This window comes from Gopherus evgoodei, chromosome 2 (genome assembly GCF_007399415.2).
Source record: "Gopherus evgoodei ecotype Sinaloan lineage chromosome 2, rGopEvg1_v1.p, whole genome shotgun sequence".
Classification (NCBI taxonomy): Eukaryota; Metazoa; Chordata; order Testudines; family Testudinidae; genus Gopherus; species Gopherus evgoodei.
In genome coordinates this window covers 254231779-254249908 of record NC_044323.1, presented here as the reverse complement: position 1 = coordinate 254249908, position 18130 = coordinate 254231779, and the positions used below count along the sequence as shown (strand labels likewise).

The 18130-nt window shown below is 40.7% G+C and overlaps 1 protein-coding gene across 1 annotated transcript in view; it reads right to left on the bottom strand.

Moving 5' to 3' along the window:
- LOC115646976 (neural-cadherin-like) overlaps positions 1 to 18130 on the bottom strand; it is a 63117-nt gene that overhangs the window by 10622 nt on the left and 34365 nt on the right. Inside the window, 14 exon segments of the mRNA XM_030553502.1 lie at positions 129 to 309; positions 410 to 533; positions 664 to 791; positions 1967 to 2094; positions 2495 to 2692; positions 2695 to 2708; positions 4396 to 4673; positions 5854 to 6086; positions 6672 to 6856; positions 8351 to 8444; positions 12371 to 13988; positions 14970 to 15253; positions 17067 to 17210; positions 17472 to 17658. Of these exon segments, the coding sequence (XP_030409362.1) occupies positions 129 to 309; positions 410 to 533; positions 664 to 791; positions 1967 to 2094; positions 2495 to 2692; positions 2695 to 2708; positions 4396 to 4673; positions 5854 to 6086; positions 6672 to 6856; positions 8351 to 8444; positions 12371 to 13988; positions 14970 to 15253; positions 17067 to 17210; positions 17472 to 17658 (3796 nt within the window).

The following is an 18130-nucleotide window of genomic DNA, read 5'->3' as shown; positions in this document are numbered from 1 at the left end:
GGCATTGCATTACTTAGCCACTGGCTCCAACCAACTGCTATCAAATTAAACAAATTCTGTACCATGGTATATCTGTTGCCTATTCCCAAAGATTCCCATGATTCATTTCTCCCCAAGACTAACTGTACCTTTTGTGCATTTTGATCCAGCGTATCCAGGGTAACAGCCACAATTAAAAGAGCCCCATTCACCAATGCACTTGCCATGAATACCACAGGAGAGGACCCCAGCTCTGTGACACATTTCATCAGTCATAGTACAGCCTGGCACACTGTTTAAGGACTCTGCAGGATGCTCCAAATCATAGACCTAGAAAAGGAGGCGGAAACCACCTTAGGCAGCTGCAGCTAAAAATATTGCCCCAAAGAACGATTTCCTCGTACCTTGCTGTCAATGCTGACACTCGTACCTTGCTGTCAATGATGACATTCCGTATACAGCCAACAAACCCCTTGAAGTGCTTTTGTGAATTACGGTATGGCAAGGCCTTCTTAACTCCACCCAGCTGTAAGGGTTGATGAACGTTGAGGAACCTGCCAGCATTTGGGGAGGAGGGGAAAAAAGGGAAGAATTAGTAGCAGTTAACCTAGATTAACAGTAACTTGGTGTTTTTCCTTTTCTTCCTTCGTTCTTTTGTGGTTGTGTTATCTGTTTTGTTTTTACCTCTCATTTCCTGGAGTCTCTTCTGAAACTTCGCAGGCAGACAGATCCATCTGGGAGATTTCCTTACGGATTCCATCGTCATCTTTAACTGAAACATTTACGCAATGGTCAAGAATCAGCTGCACTTTCTAGAATGGAAAATGCATTACATTAAAGATCAAATTGTTTTTTAATTGCAGATTTTTACACCACCTACACAATAGGCCAGTGCCATAACTACAAGTTAAATGCAGGAAAATTGTCTTAACATAATAATGAGTTTTTACCTGCAGAGCTCAGAGGTGGGTAATTATACATTAGCATTCCTATTCTATAGATGAAGAACCAGACACAGAAGTTTTGATTCTCCTCTGTGCCCAAACAGAACTGTGGGTACCAGGGCTGGCTCTCCTGTTTTTGCCGCCCAAAGCAGCGCGCCGAATTGCCGCTGCTGACGGCGGGGGCAGTCCATGTGCCGTTAGGGCGGCACGCGCGTTTCCGCGGCGGCGGCAATTCGGCAGCAGCTTCTGTCTTCAACCGGAAGAAAGAAGCTGCGTTGCCGCAGACAGCTGAACAAGAAGCTGCCTCCAATTGCCACCACCACGGAAACTGGCGTGCCACCCTAACAGCACACGGGACTGCCCCCACCGTCCGTGGCAGCAATTCAGCATGCTGCTTGGGGGAAAAAACACAGGGACTGCCGCCCCTTGCAGATTGCTGCCCCAAGCGCACCTGCTTGGAATGCTGGTGCCTGGAGCCAGCCCTGGTGGGTACAATGAAAAGCAGAGGCTGATCAAGACTCCAGGAGTTTCAGCTACCTGGTCACTGGTCCCTCCCCCTCCCTCCTCCGCCTCCCTCTCCCCTTCTCAGGTTCCAGGGCAGACGGTTGGAGTTACCTCACCAGTTTCAGATCAACAGAGATTACCCTTGCACAGAAGAAATTCTTCAATACAATCTCCAGTCTCTTTAGCCTCACTTTACTCCATGTAAGTGGCATAATTTAAATTGGTGGACCAGAGTCCAGCCCAGAGCAATGAAGGAATTTGCCGCAGGTCACTCTAACAAGTCAGGAATGGAATATGACTAATCAGATTACCCCAGCCCTGTGGTACAATCATTAGGCAATGTTGCCTCCCTGCCAAAGAGAATGGGAGACAAATCTGAAAGACTGTAATGCTGCTGAAGCTGCTGCCATGGCCATTGGGGGTGGGATAGGGGACACAAAAATATCTAGTCAGACACTATATTAAAAGCAGGAATCTTATCTTCAAATGATATTCAGATAGAAGAACCAAAGGTTTTACAGGGTTGTTTTTATACTTGCCTTTCCATCACTTATAATTTTTATATTATGCCAGCGGCGATCTGCAACATTAACTTTCTGAGACAATTGCAGGAAGAGTACCCCAGAGCCATGACTCAGAGTCAGGGATGGGACGCTGTCAGAGAGCTCTGGAAAAGAAACAGTTATTGAATAAGCCTTCTCCTGTCCAAAAGTCAACCACATAGGTATTAAAATTCACATGAACTAAAAACTACCAACTCAATTTCAGTTTAAGGAGTTTATTAGTGTGAATGACATGCAGATTAGCGCTGTCCCAGATATCATGAGTCTTTTTAAATTGCACTTTTTCACTAGTATTAAAACCACTTAGCCTGCAGGGAAGGAATAACAGTACATAGAATGAACTTGAAGTACTGGTAAATTGTTTTGAATGCTCCTCATTTGCCAAGAACATTTATTTTTTTTCTTTTTTAAGAGAGAAAGTACACAACAGTAAATAAAAACCTGAGTTGTACATGCATGCATGCATGAACTCATGCAGAAAATGAATCTGTTAAAGTTTTTAACCTAAAGCAATGAAGTCTTCCACTTCTCCAGGATGACCATGTGCTAAGGGTCCATTGTACAACAGAAGGCCATCAGTCACGTCAGTAATAAACTCCAACGAGATACGGCTCTCAAAGCAAGGCTTGATGGAGGGAAACCAGGCATAACCATGCCCTCTGAAGGTACGTTTTGTTTGCTGGCAGTCAGGCCCATCAAAGTTGCAGGGCATTTACAGCTTCAAGAGAAAAGAAAAACTTTAATTTGTTTTTTCTCCAAGCTGAAACTCAGAATATAACCCTAAGGAAATGATCCTTAATATACAGCACAACTATGCTAAATCACACTAATGAGTGGGGGCCCCCTGCAGATCACCACATGGAGAACAACAAGTGAATAATCACAATCAAAGCTTATGCATCAAACAGTACTTAGTTCATTTATTTTTACAAGCTGTTTAGTTTTAAGTAATACTGCACATTATGTACATAAAGGATTTTTTGTGAAAAAATAGTTAAGCCACCATAATATATAAGTTTCAGAGTGGTAGCCATGTTAGTATGTATCAGCAAAAAGAACGCGGAGTACTTGTGGCACCTTAGAGACTAACAATTTATTGAGCATAAACTTTCATGGGCTAAACCCACTTCATCGATGAAGTACTCCTCGTAATATATAAGGCCTCGCAATACCCTTCTGCTATTAACTGTTTAATATCACGCAGAGGGTGAGAGACAGGATTTCTTGCTGGTTATCAGATTTGTGGATTATTGTGAATATATTAGTATAGTACCTCAAATGTGCTGGATGCTCTACACACAGCATGAGAATCCCTTCTCTCAAGAGCTGACAATCGAAACAGGAAAAACAGATAAATGAAGCAAGGAAAGGGATACAACTTACAAGCCACTAGGGTGATGGCAGGCTCACTGTTTTGAAATATTTAATTATATCTATTTTATTTATATTTACAAAAACATAGATGTGAGCAGCTTTTTTTCATGGAGGCTCAAGAGATTTTAATGAGAATAAGGAATGGTAGGAATACAGATTGTGGGAAGGATTGTTAATGGGAAAGAAGGATAATGGAAGAGAGGAAGATTGGGCACCAGTTGTATTATTCAGTTCCTATACACTACAGTACCTGAGGAGACAGGTGGGGAAAAGGACAAATTCCTACAAATGACAACAAAGGAAATGTGTTTGGGGGAATCTATTCATGGGCCAAGTCTCTAAAGTGAGTGAATGATAATGGCAGGAGGCTGTGAAAAGACTGTGTTCCTCTGTAGCAAAACTGTTCCATGTTTAATACATTTGAGCAGCATATTGGAATTGGATGTGGGCTTTACCATGGACAGGGTCTCTGCAAGTTCAGTTAAATACCTTGATCTGCACTGTCACCTCCTGCAAGAACTATTAGGCAGTTGCTGCTGCCTTTCCACCGCAGAGATAGTTAAGTGTAAGTGAGGGGTGATGTAAATCTGCATACACACTTCGGAATCAAGGTATGTGTGTGTATTACTCTTTCCTCGCTTCCATGTTTGACAATATGCTGGGTATTAAAGATTAGTCATTAAAAATACAAAAACATGGAAAGTGAGGGGTTTGTGCCTGCGGGAAGAGTTTGTGAGTGACATGCTGTGGTACTGTTTGAAGTGACTGACTAATAGATTGCACAAACTTCAGCTTCTCATACCTCCAAGTTAAGGGAGGCCAGTGCACCTTTCATGCTTTCTGCTTTTTGAGGGTTATGATCCTAAGAAGCCATCAACAAGGTGAGAAATCTGTTGGCATGAACAAAATCAAGTACATCCAGCCAGATCTGCCTTTTGAGAAGTGATGAATATTGATTTGCTTCTCTGAGCCCCTTTCTCACCCATTTTGAGTTGGAAGAAGTTCTGAGCAGCATGAAAAGTTTTACTAACCTGTAGCCCAAGTCAGTGTCTATACACGTGCCACCATTGAGACATGGGTTTGTTCGGTATGAGGAGCAGAAAAGGTGCTGGCTTTCTCTAGCTGCACAGGTGCATTGGGCACTATTCAAGACCGTCACGGATGCCAGTGAGACACTTCCAGCAGTAGTTATTGTGGGGACATGACTATAATTGTACTTGCTGACACATCCAGTGCTATGAGTGCAGTTCGCAGTCACACACCCATCTATGCCAATCTGGGTGATGTTTATATTCAAGATGATTTCCAGCTGGAGAAGAAAATTAGTTTTATTAATCTGCCTTTTCCTGTGGGAAGAAGCTTAATGTTGAAGACAGTGTGAGAATCACAGCACCGAGAAATCAAAATCTTATTTATCCACAGAACAGGTAGAGCCTGAGCAGTAGCAGTGAGAGTGTCCCTGCCAGTGCACCATTAACCTGCCTACAGACCCCACCCACTATCCATAAAAGGGTAGCTCCATCGTAGTATCCATTCAGTCCTCTGCCTCCTTACTGGGACTGTTTTAACTTGAACTGACTGAGAATTTATTAAATAATTTGTGAAGAATTTCACTTTTTTTTTTTTTTTGAGCTGAGTAATTTTATTTCAGCTTTTATAACAAAAGATCCGAAATACTCGCTCTCTCTATTTGCGACCTGGACACTTGCTCTCTAAAATCAGACTGAGATTAAGTAGTTGTAAAGGGAAACAACAGTAAATAGACATGATCCTGACGGCAAGAGGATCCAGTCCATGTCGCATTGCCAAAGTGCATCCTCCCAACGCAGCAAGTCACTTAGCTGCTTATTAGATTTTATTTGCAGGAGTGTGTTTTGGTGTGTTTTAATTTTCAGCTTCCATTTTTTCTGACGGGGAAAAGGTTATTTTATCACTCTGCTTTCTTACTGTAGAAAGATGGATCTTTTGACTGAGCAATTTTGTGAGGTCTAGTTACTGAACATTTCAATACATGGGCCGAGGAAATAAAGCAAAACATCAAGAACCATGTGCACAAAAAAACCCAACCATATGCATCAGTTATGGAGGATTTCATAGTCTCTGTAGAAGATACGTGTTCTAAAACACATACTCCTAAAGGAAGTACAGTATTCCAAGGGCAAAATAGTCTAATTTGGGTGCCTAAAGTTATGCAACTAAATGAGTGGCTTGACAATCCGAGGCACTGAACACCCTCAGCTCCCATCAAAATCTGCAACTCTGAAATTAGCTCATAGTATTTGGATGCCTAATATGGATTCTGGGTCTGAACTTTAAGCACCTATATCTGAAACTTTTGGCCAAACTAATAAAGAAATATTTTGCTCAGTAAAGTCAAATATTGCAATATACAATCTTTCCCTCTCTCAGAAAATCAATGATTCTGTGCAACATTTCTACTAGATTATAGATGCAAGATTTAATTAACTCAATGAGTTGAAAGCACATACTCGTGCTTTGGACACTGCCACGTTGCCGTTAAGTTTTTCTGCTTTATAATATGGTGGTCCAGAAACTGTAAACCAAACATCAACCACTCGGGTTTGACCTGGGGTGTTCAAGACACTGAAAATGTGGACATTTTCAAGTTGAGCTGGTATGATTTCTGAAAGTAGTTTCTTCATTTGGTTGTATTTACTTTCTCTCTCAGAAGACTGAGATATAAAATCCTCTGCAGTGATATCTGTAACAAATAATTTAAAAAACAATACACTCATCTTTGAGATTGAGCAGAATCATATGACGTTCAATTATAATGAGAGCAGCAGAGACCAGAATAGTTAAGTTTGCATATCTGATTCCATTCTTGTGGCACTGAGAGACTTTTCACCTTTGGGCTCTGAAATTTTTCATACTGGTTTCTGCTCAATGGTTTGCACGGTGGGGCTTATTTATTCAATCATTACATTATTTTATTTCTCTTTTAAATCAGGAATACCTTTAGAAGGATTTTTTTTTTTACTAGAGTTGTTCAAACAAATTCTATTTGCAATATAAATACATAGTTGCACTGTCAGTGTGGAACTTGTGGATCTTATATTTGTTTTACCCTAGAATGCAGCATTTATTGCAGTGTCTTCTAACCCTCCTTTATGTATTAGGGGGAAAAAAACCAAACCAGAGCATGTGTACATTTTTCAGATCTCTACTTAGAGGAATATTAAGCATATCCAACACAGATATCTAATAATTAAGCAGACACTAATAAGAGTTCAAAGTTACACAGCACTAACATAAAGGGGCAGATTTCAAAAAATACATTTTTTACCGTTTATTCGTATAGACCCAGCATTACGGATGGCATCATCTTTGATTTCCTTCACAACCACCTTTACTGTCGAGATCACATCTGGCCAGATTCCATCAGTAACTTTCACTCTTACATTGTAAATTCCTGTTGGGGTACCCTCTTTAATACTCAGCAAACCTGAGTTATGATTGAGGATAAAGTACCTGCAACAGAAATTATGTGAAAGGAAAAGGCAAAGAATAAGCTCTATTCAATCAGGTCAAGACCAGATTTTGTGGAGAATTCCCCTGGTGTAACGCTGACAAGCATAACAGATCTACCCCCTCACCTCAGGTGAAAAGAGAGCGAGGAGCCAGGATATAGCAGAACTCTGTTACACTTATCCTCCATTGGCGTAAGGCCTCTAGAAACTCCAAAACTGTGGCATAAACTAAAGCAGGACTCCAAGTTGCTCTAACTCGGTCTGGTGCTGGGTGGCACAGAGTTGGGGAGCCATCTCCTTTCCAGTGCTTCTAAACAGAGCTCAGATACAGTGCAGAATTGAGCCTTTAGTGTGTACACAAGGCCATAGTCAAAGATCTGCATATTCTATAGCAAAGTTGACCTAAATTCTATAGCAAGATGCCTGGTTCGGCAGCAGCTTCATTAAAATAAAAAAAAAATTATGCTACCTCCTAGGTGCTAGCAGACTACCACCCTCAGGGTGTGCTGCACACTCTCAAATAATATGTAGTATCATGGCCTGCCTCTGTTTACCTTTCCCTGTGGATCAAAGATCTCGTTGGTCTTTGCACTAAGGACTTTGCACTATGTCACTAGACTGATGTAGCCGTATGAATGCAAACCCCTAGTATAGATGCACTGGTATAAAAAGGGTGACTTGCAGCAGTGCAGTTCCCCTCTGCCAAAACAGCCAAGTTGCACTGTTGCAAGTCACCTCTGTTCTGCACTGGTGCAAACCCCATCACTCTAGCTACACAGGTGCAAAAGCTCCCAGTGTAGACAGAACCTCAAAAACTAAGTGGGGGCACCAAAACACCACTTCTCCAGGGGTGGAGAGGGTATTAGGGAACTATATTTATGCTGGGGACCAATGGCACTGGCAGGGACTATGGGATGGCATTCCAACTCGTTAGTCAGGCATCTGTGCATAGTACAGGGTTCTTGACGGAGTGGGATCCCAAGCTGTCACGAAGGCCAAAGATAACCACTGCTAGTGAAACGTCCCAATCTAGCAGTTGTCCCTCATTTCTGGTAATATTCAATTATCCCTGAAATTATTACCACTGTCCCTTTCCCTCACCCAAATCCACACTGCCGCCACAATCCTTCTGAAAAAGGATGAAGGAATCCCAAGCCACCTCTGAATATACCAATGCAACTCCTTAATTGGCTAGTGAGGCTTCTGGTTGCCTGTGGAGTGATTAAAGGCACTCTGCTTGTCAGGGGATGCACATTTCACCTCAGAAATTGCTGGCCTAGGCAGCAACTGACTGGGGAGCAAACTGGATCTGCTCATATGACTGTGTATAATGTGGCTTCCTCTGTAGGAGAGGGGTTTGGAGATCGTGTGCACACAAATTAGAGTGCACACAATACATTCTGGCACGTGAGTTCTCAGAGAAAGTTTAAATATTTTATTTTTTTTGAAAATTTGTCATCTTTTTGGTCAGGTCATTATTTTCTCTTTAAAATACCTTGATGCTTTTTCTTCAAATTGATAGGTCTTGTGATCCCAGTCATCGTGGTCTGGTGCGTGAACTTGGCCCAGTACAGTTGTGGGTAAGATACCTATCATAATTAAACATATGAATGACATAACTAAAAGGTATCTGACATTTATACACACATATATAAACAAATATGCAATTATAATTTCGCTGGCTCTCCTTAACTCTAAAATCTTTGTCAGTACTTGGGATGGAATTAAAGGCAGCTCTGTAATGATTTATGAATACTGTATGTTGGCCTGGTTATTGGGGTGTTTTCTATATGAGGCTATTGGTTTAACTCAGGCTGTCCGGAAAAACAGGCAGGCAAGAAAAGAAGGGCTTAGGATAAGCTCTCTCTGAACCATTAGCTTTGATGACTCTGCTTGTCTCCAGTCAGCCTGCAAAACTGGTTTGGATCAGAACAGGAAAAGGCCCGCCGTGAACACAGAAGTTTAAAAGAACTGGATTAAAAAGGATACTCAAGAATGAGGCATTAATTGAGACAGAAACCCGGTGAAGAAGTTAGGCCGGCCTAGGTTACCATCAGGGGATGGTAAGACAGAAGGAAATGTAGAATGTTTTAAAAATCTTGTTTTCTCTTGAAGTGTTACTTCTGCTAATACTTGTGCTTGAAGAAGGCTGTTCTGTCACTGAATACCAGAGGAAGAACCACAGGTGTCTGAACTCAGATGGACTTGGGGGATAAGAATGGTGGATACACTGGATACTATACCCCAGTGGGAGCACTGTAAAATTGAGCCCTGAGATAAGTAAAGACCCAGAGCCCGACACTTGAAGTGATGTACTCAGAGAAACCAGAAAGGAGCCAGAGGTGCAGCTAGCCCTGTAACTGTAACAGCAGTTATTTGATAAATATATTTTGCAATAGCCATTATATAGGACATAATATTATATACTGATGTTAAACCACTGCAGTACCTGAACACAACAAGCAACATGAAATACAAAGCCTCCCTTACTTTATCATGTGTCACAACCTCAATGTATATACGTTTTTTCTATTTAAATAGACTTAAGACAAAAAAGCCCCTCAGTTAAGTTCAAAGGAGATGATAAAACAGAGCAATTCATCTTATGAAGTACAGCAAAGTGGTGTCCAAAATTCACTGTAATTAAGTTTGAGGAATACAATATTCTATCATTTCAGTCCAAGAACAGACCCTTGAGGACTGCCAGCAATGACCAAGGCCTTCTGTGCAATTAGCAACCACATAAAATTTCACTCTGTACATCAACTAAATCTTATAACAAGCACACACCAAGTATAATAGCTGTCCAATACACTGGCGCTGTCTATATATAACATCTTAGACATATCATCATGTCAGCTCTACTACGTATACCTAGGAAGTAGGGATGTCAAGTGATTAAAAAAATTAATCACGATTAATTGCACTGTTAAACAATAATAGAATACCATTTATTAATATTTTTGGATATTTCTACATTTTCAAATAAATTGATTTCAATTACAATACAATACAAAGTGTACCGTGCTCACTTTATACACCTCTACCCCGATATAACATGACCCGATATAACAAGAATTCGGATATAACATGGCAAAGCAGCACTCTGGGGGGGCGGGGTTGCATGCTCCAGCAGATCAAAGCAAGTTCAATATAATGCAGTTTCACCTATAACATCATTATATCAGGGTAGACGTGTACTTATTTTTGATTACAACTGTTGGCATTGTAAAAAGACAAAAAAAAAGTATTTTTCAATTCACCCAATACAAGTACTGTAATATAATCTCCATCATGAAAGTTGAACTTACAAATATAGAATTATGTACAAAAATACTGCATTCAAAAATAAAACAATGTAAAATTTTAGAGCTTGCAAGTCCACTCAGTCCTACTTGTTCAGCCAGTCACTCAGACAAATAAGTTTATTGGACATTTGCAGGAGGATAATGCTGCCCACATCTTGTTACAATGTCACCTGAAAGTGAGAAAGGCATTCACATGGCACTGTTGTAGCCCACGTTGCAAGATATTTATGTTCCAGAAGCGCTAAAGATTCATATGTCCCTTCATGCCTCAACTACCATTCCAGGGGACATGTGTCCATGTTGATGATGGATTCTGCTTGAAAACCATCCAAAGCAGTGCGGACTGACATGTTCATTTTCATTATCTGAGTCAGATGCCACCAGCAGAAAGCTGATTTTCTTTGGCAGTTCGGGTTCTGTAGTTTCCACACTGAAGTCTTGCTCTTTTAAGACTTCTGAAAGCATGCTCCACACCTCGTCCCTCTTACATTTTGGAAGGCACTTCAGATTCTTAAATCTTGGGTTGAGTGCTGTAGCTATCTTTACAAATCTCACATTGATACTTTCTTAGCATTTTGTCAAATCTGCAGTGAAAGTGTTCTTAAAATATACAACAACATGTGCAGGGTCACCATCCGAGACTGCTGTAACATGAAATATATAGCAGAATGCGGGTAAAACAGAGTTGGGGACGTACAATTCTCCCCCGAGTTCAGTCACAAATTTAATTAATGCATTATTTTTTTAAAGAGCATCGTCAGCATGGAAGCATGTCCTCTGGAATGGTGGCCAAAGCATGAAGGGGCATAAGAATGTTTAGCATATCTAGCACGTATATATCTTGCAATGCTGGCTACAAGAGTGCCATGCAAATGCCTGTTCTTTCTTACTGGTGACATTGTAAATAAGAAGAGGACAGTATTATCTTCTGTAAATGTAAACAAACTTGTTTGTCTTAGCAATTGGCTGAACAAGAAGTAGGACTGAGTGGACTTGTAGCCTCTGAAGTTTTAAAAACAAAACAATGTAAGTGCAGTTATTTAACCAAAAAAAAAAAATCTACATTTGTAAGTTGCACTTTCAGGATGAAGATTACACTATAGTACTTGTATGAGGTAAACTGAAAAATACTATTTCTTCTGTTTATAATTTTTACAGTGCAAATATCTGTAATCAAAATATACACTTTGATTTCAGTTACAACACAGAATAAAAGATATATATGGAAATGTAGAAAAACATCCAAAATATTTAATACATTTAAATTGGTAGTCTCTTGTTTAACAGTGTGATTAAAACTGCAATTGTGATTAATTTTTTTGAGTTAATCGTGTGAGTTAACTGCGATTAATTGACAGCGCTACTAGGAAGTGAAGTCAAATTCCTCCTGATAAGAAACACTAGTTTGAGGGAATGCCATGTCACCAGAGGCAGAAGATGGGATCAAGGGAGGAGTAGTGGTTTGACACCACACAGATGCAAGCCCCACAGTTACAACATAACTTATTTATATAGTTTACTCTCCTTTGAGGCTTATGTAAGGACACTGTGGACTGCAAGAGATCATCAAGGATTGGGGAGCTGAGGGTCAGGGAAGGTGCCCTGCCTCATGATGGCTGCAATGAGCAAGGGAGGGCACAAAAAGCAGCAGCCATTGAAGATTTTTCTGTTTCCATTTTTGGGCCGTTCAAAGTTTGCATGAACTTTTCAGAGGGTACAGATGGTTCATATTCGGGTTCACATTTAAAACATTGATAGACAACATGCCAGATTAGTTTAACCTCACATTTCAAGCAATCTTTCGGGGTATTCAGACTTGAATCCAGATCACAGCCCCCGACAACATTATTAAATGAACAACATCAGTATAAAATAAGTCAAGCTATTTTGTAATTAAAGGGAAACAAAATAGCATCTGAAAACCATTTACTTAAATTTTATAGAAGTGTACACAAGATAGAAGCCAATTACCCTCCTTCAGCTGCAAATTCAATCTCCTCCACACACCAACTGACTCCATCCCCTGGGAACAGACCTTACGCACCAAGTTTCAGTTCTAAATCAGAGCTGCACAGCTGCATTCCCCACCAAAATACAAATGCATCACAGAAAGCAGCTCTTGTGGAATAGGACAGATCTCTCCAAATTGCATGCCTGCTGCTCATGGTCTGAGTATAGCCTAGTGAAATAAGCTCCAAATCAATTACCATCATAGCAGTAGATGAGGCATTCCATGTAGCCAGCAGAATGAGGATGATCATTTCGGTCCCCAATATGAACAGTTAACGTGTTGGTGGAGCTCATAGGAGGAATCCCGCTGTCAGTAATCAGAATGGGCAGGTAAAACACCTTGTGTACTTCTCTGTCAAAAGTATGCAGCGCAGTGAGCAGTGCACTTCCATTGCTGAAATCCTGCAAGTTAAAGTAAGTTACACTGCCAAAATTGCTGAGTAAGTGAAAGGAGAAAGGCCCTCCATTAGCAGCAGTGTCTCTATCTCTAGCATATAACAAAGTAGAAGTCTCGTTCATTTGGACAATTTGTGGCGAAGCAGTGTTTTCCCAGACGATAGGGTTATACTGGGCCTCAAACTCTGGCCCATTGTCATTCACATCCTGCAGAGTCACAAGAACAATGGCACTGCCAGTCAGACGAGGTTGTCCCATATCAGTGGCAATGACCACAAGGTGGTGCTGTGTCACAGTCTCATGATCCAGCAATCCTGCAACTACAACCCAACCATCATTACCCACCGAGAACTGTCCACTTGGGTCAGACCTGTTTATCAGGCGATACAAAAACCTTCCATTCAGCCCTGAATCTAAATCAACAGCAGAAACCTGTACAACTCTAGTGCCGAGAGGCACATCTTCAGCCAGAGCCATCACTTCATAGAATGGGGGATAAAACACAGGGGCATGGTCATTGGAATCCTCCACATAGATAACACAGTGAGCAATGCTGAAGAAATCGGTGTCTTCAGCTTTCACGGTCAGGTTAAACATCCTCTCATGAGGTTTCTCAAAGTCTAGGTGTTTCCGCAACCGAATAGCTCCACGTTTGTTGATTTTATCTGTCTCTATGGAGAATTTACAATCATCATCCCCATTAAGGATGCTGAATGTCACCACAGCATTTTCTCCTTCATCTCTGTCTGTAGCAGATACCATTGTGATCTCGGTGTTGATACTTGCATTTTCAGAGACAAAAGCCGTATACATCTTCCGTGTAAAGACTGGAGCATGGTCATTTATATCAGACACCAAAATGGTGGCGGTGCCTGTCCCAGTGAGTCCACCTCCATCCCTTCCTTCAACCACCACCAGATACTTATTTTCCTTCTCCCGGTCCAAGGATCCGAGCACAGTACAGATGGTGCCCGTAACTGGGTTGATTGAAAACAAGTTGAGGTTGATTTCATTTTGGACATTTTGAATAATTCTATAAGTTAATACTGCATTCTTCCCAGCTTTGGGGTCATCGAGGTCTATGGCATTCATTTCCATTACAGTGGTGTCTGCTGGGGAATCTTCAGGAACCTGCCCCACAAAGCAGCCCTCTGACATGCAAAGGAAAAGAGGTGGGTTGTCATTCACATCTCTGACCTCTATGATTACATCTGCAAAGCCAGTTAGTCCCTCTCCATTTTCGTCTGTAGCAAGGACAAGAAAGCGCCACATGGATCGCTTTTCACGGTCTAGCTTTTTGTTTGCATAGATCTCTCCTGTGTACTTGTTGATGCAGAACTCACTATTGGCCCCATGTCCATGTAAAGAGTAGCAAAGTGCACTCTGGTCAGCTTCTTGATCAGGGTCAGTTGCAGAAACCTAGAACAAATCACAGGAGGGGTGAGAGAGAGATAACTGGAAATTCACTGTACTTCTACTGCAAGCTGCAGTACTATGGAGGCCTACTAAAGAACGTGCCCCTATATGTTAACAGTTAAGGGTAAGCATCAGTTGGCTTGAGCCATTCAGGTCTTTCTGCAAAGGTTATAGCTGGGCTGGAGAAATAAGCTGATTGTGTTTAGGGAGACTAATGCATTCTGCGTGCTAGTGCCTTTGGAAAGAGGGGGGAAAATATGCAGGAAAAGCTAAGTGGAAGTGATAGTAAATCAACTGAACAAGTATTTGCAATGAGATCCAGTGGAATTTGAACTAGAGAAGCAAATAGAAATTGGTTCATAGGTGCAGACAGGAGGGGTTAGAAACTGGGCAGGGTTTGGGTCTTGTCTTCCTTATACTCCTCTGATGGGGAAATCACCATCTATATTCCTTAGCACTTCCATAGTGTCTTCCCACCCAGAGATCTCAAAGAACCTTACAAATATTGATGAACATCCCAGTAAAGTAGGTATGTACCCCCATTTTACAGATATGGAAATGAAGTCAGAGACAAGAGTAAATGATTTTCCCAAGGTCATAAAGGAAGCCTGTGGCAGTTGAGAAGAGAAAGCTGATCTTCTGACTTTCAGTCCCATGTCTCAACCACAAGCCTATCTTTCCTTTGCACTTTTCTTACCATGGGTCAGTAGGTTTGTTTACATTTATACTGGCCAGTAACTAAGTTTATTATCCAATTCCAGCCACCACATATTTTTGTTTAATCTATTCTATAAAAAGAGGGTAAATAGCTGAAAAACATAGAAGACAGAAAGATGCCAGAATCTTACAAATTCCAGGTGTCAAGGTTCCCCCTCATCTGACAAGATCTGACTCCCAGTAACTGATGTAACTGTCAAGCTGAATAAAAATTTAATTTACTCTTAAATACCCCCCCACCTCTCTGCTTCATGCAAACTGATTTACCTTTAGAACCAGAACAGGCAGATCTGTAAGTTCCTCCAAGATACCGGCATGGTACTCATTGTTAGTGAACACTGGAGATTCATCGTTCTTATTGATTACACTGATGGCAACGAGTGTGTGATTCTCCCACTTCCCATCAGAGGCTACAATCCGGAGCTCATAACGCTGCTCTTGTTCATAGTCCAGACACTGAGTAATGAAGATGGTTCCCAGTTCGGGTTCAACATCAAAAGCTCCTTTCACATTTCCTGATGTAATCTGATACCTCAGTTTGGCATTTGCACCTGTATGAAACAGCCAATGGTTACTTACTGCTAGTACTGAATTCCACACCATACTTCTCAAAGCACTCAGTAAAGCTGCAGCAGACATTTATTAACGGGATGCGTAGTTTGACTTTGACACAATAGGCCAAAGTTTTCAAGAGACAAGCACTTGTATTATGCCTTAACAAAAAAGTAATCATGAGTGATGTGGAGAAAGTACGTAAGGAAAAGTTATTTACTTATTCCCATAATACAAAACTAGGGGCCACCAAATGAAATTAATGGGCAGCAGGTTTAAAACAAATAAAAGGAAGTTCTTCACACAGGGCACAGACAACTTGCGGAACTCCTTGCCTGAGGAGGCTGTGAAGGCTAGGACTATAGCAGCGATTAAAAGAGAACTGGATAAATTCATGGAGGTTAAGTCCATTAATGGCTATCAGCCAGGATGGGTAAGGTATGGTGTCCCTAACCTCTGTGTGTCAGAGGGTGGGGGTGGATGGCAGGAGAGAGATCACTTGGATCATTACCTGTTCGGTTCACTCCCTCTGGGGCACCTGGCATTGGCCACTGTTGGTAGACAGGATACTGGGCTAGATGGACCATTGGTCTGACCCAGTACAGCCGTTCTTATGTTATGTTCTCATGTTCTTAAGTAACTGTAGTCAGAAACGTGTATGTGAAAGTGTGAGTAAGACAGAGAGAAACAAATAACTGCAGAGTTCTGTGTTTGTAAGCACAGTTATATGTACAAGCATAGTTTGCAAGTAGAAGTTAGGCAACTCTTTTGTTCCATTTTGTTGATTAATTTTAGCCCTACAGGTCTAATGTGTATTCATTTCCTGATACTGAAAAGAATGTAGAGTTATTAAAGACCAGAAGCTATTTTTGTTTAATAGTTTCCCCTGCCCTCCCTCCTCCCCGATGTTAAAGCCAAACATCTGTTGTTGCTACACTCTCATTTTTATTTTTAACCACCAGGTGGTGCTAAAATCTCAAAAGAACAGCAAGGTTTCAAAAGACCGTTTGGTTTCAAAATATATTCCATCTATATGATCCTAGTTATTTTCTTTTGCATTGTTCAAAATGTTTGGAAACATGGGAAAGTGATAAGCTATTGTTCTTTGAAAAGGAAAAAAGGAAGAAACATGACAAGATGCTAGAAGCGGTTTTGGTTGTTAGAATCAAGTTCACTCCACTTGGCACGGGGCAAAGAATCATTTTCTATACAGAATACATAAGCTCTTAATAGAGGGGGGGGGGAAACCTTTTCAACCTTTTAATTTATTCTGAAATGTCTTACCCATATATTACTGAAGTGACATGAGCAGCAATTGATAGGAGTCAAAAAACAAACAAAAACCCTGCTGTATTTCAGATGTTTGAACATGAAAGAGTTAGGCCCCAGTTGTAACCCACCTATCAAAGTGACTAAAGTTGTTTTTTTGAAAATTCTCAACTCCAGCAGTATGCTCCATGCTCTCTCCTTTCTACTCCACCAACCAGACTAAGAGGGGCATTTAGCACACCACTACTGAAGAGAAGAACTGTGAGGATTTAAATGTCTGTTGTTCTAAAATAAAAGGATCACCAGCATATTGTTATTCTACGGAGTGGAAACTTGAGTAAATTACTAAGAGTTCTTGACACGTTTACGCCAGAGAGATTCTTCTCCTCTCCAAACTTTGAAAGCTATTTAAAGTGTCTCCTTAATACAATCAATTACCAGATTAAAACAGAAAATCATTAGCTCACAAGAGAAACCATCATTATAGTGGATGCTGCATCACTCAAAAGCACTGAAAAATATAGGAGAAGTATGTTTACACACCTTCATCTTCATCATTTGCTGTTACTGTCACAATAGCATATCCAACTTCCTTGTCCTCCTCTATACTGATTTCATATACTGGGTGAGGGAAAGCTGGAGCATTGTCATTGACATCACTGACAAAAATCTTCACATATGCTGTATCTGAAAGGAGACATAAAATGAAAATTTAGATTACAGAGACCAGAGATAAAGTTACTTGTAGGATGGCCTAACCTATCCCTGAAGAAGAGCTCTGTGCAAGCTCGAAGGCTTGTCTCTCTCACCCATAAAAGTTGGTCCAATAAAAGATATTACCTCACCCATCTTGTTTGTGTAACCTACCCTGACATTCCACGAAAAACTCCACTTCTACCAATGGCAGTCAAACTCTTTCTTACCTGGTATATAAACCATTATGTTTACCTGTGTTGGGCTGTCCATAAACACCAGGTCGAGCAGACTCTGCAGAATCCTGAGACTGAACTTCAATCAAATAAGAACCTTTCTTCTCTCTGTCAAAAGATGCTTTGGTGGAAATAATTCCTGTCTCAGGATGAATGGTGAAGAACTGGTAATCTTCACTAAAGTCTTTCAATATTGAATATTGAACCTGAAGTTCAGAAATTTTATGTGAGGTTCCATGCATACCATTTCATGTGAGTGCTGTGTCCCCATCCTTCCTCAGCCCTTTCAAACTCTTTGCAAAATAATATTTGAAAAGGCTCTTATTTGAACAGACTGTCTTGAGGCCTTCTCTCAGTCTGAATACAAAGTTAGAATGCTTATATAAAATAACCCCCGATGTTCCTGGTAATATACAATTAGGACTTGTCAAAAAATTTCCATCAAAGTTGTTCTGAAGGAAAACTGAGCTTAGATTAAATCACATATTTCACAGAAACTTTGAAAACCAAAAACTTTTCAGCTGAAAATTTTCAGTTCTATGACAAAAAGTAAATTTTTTTCAAAGGAAAAATCCCCACACATTTCCCCACCAGTTCTATATACAATATTTGCTACACAGTTTTTCAGTAACAACTTATGGTAGGTTTACAAGTTACAACATGGTAACATGTTGAGAG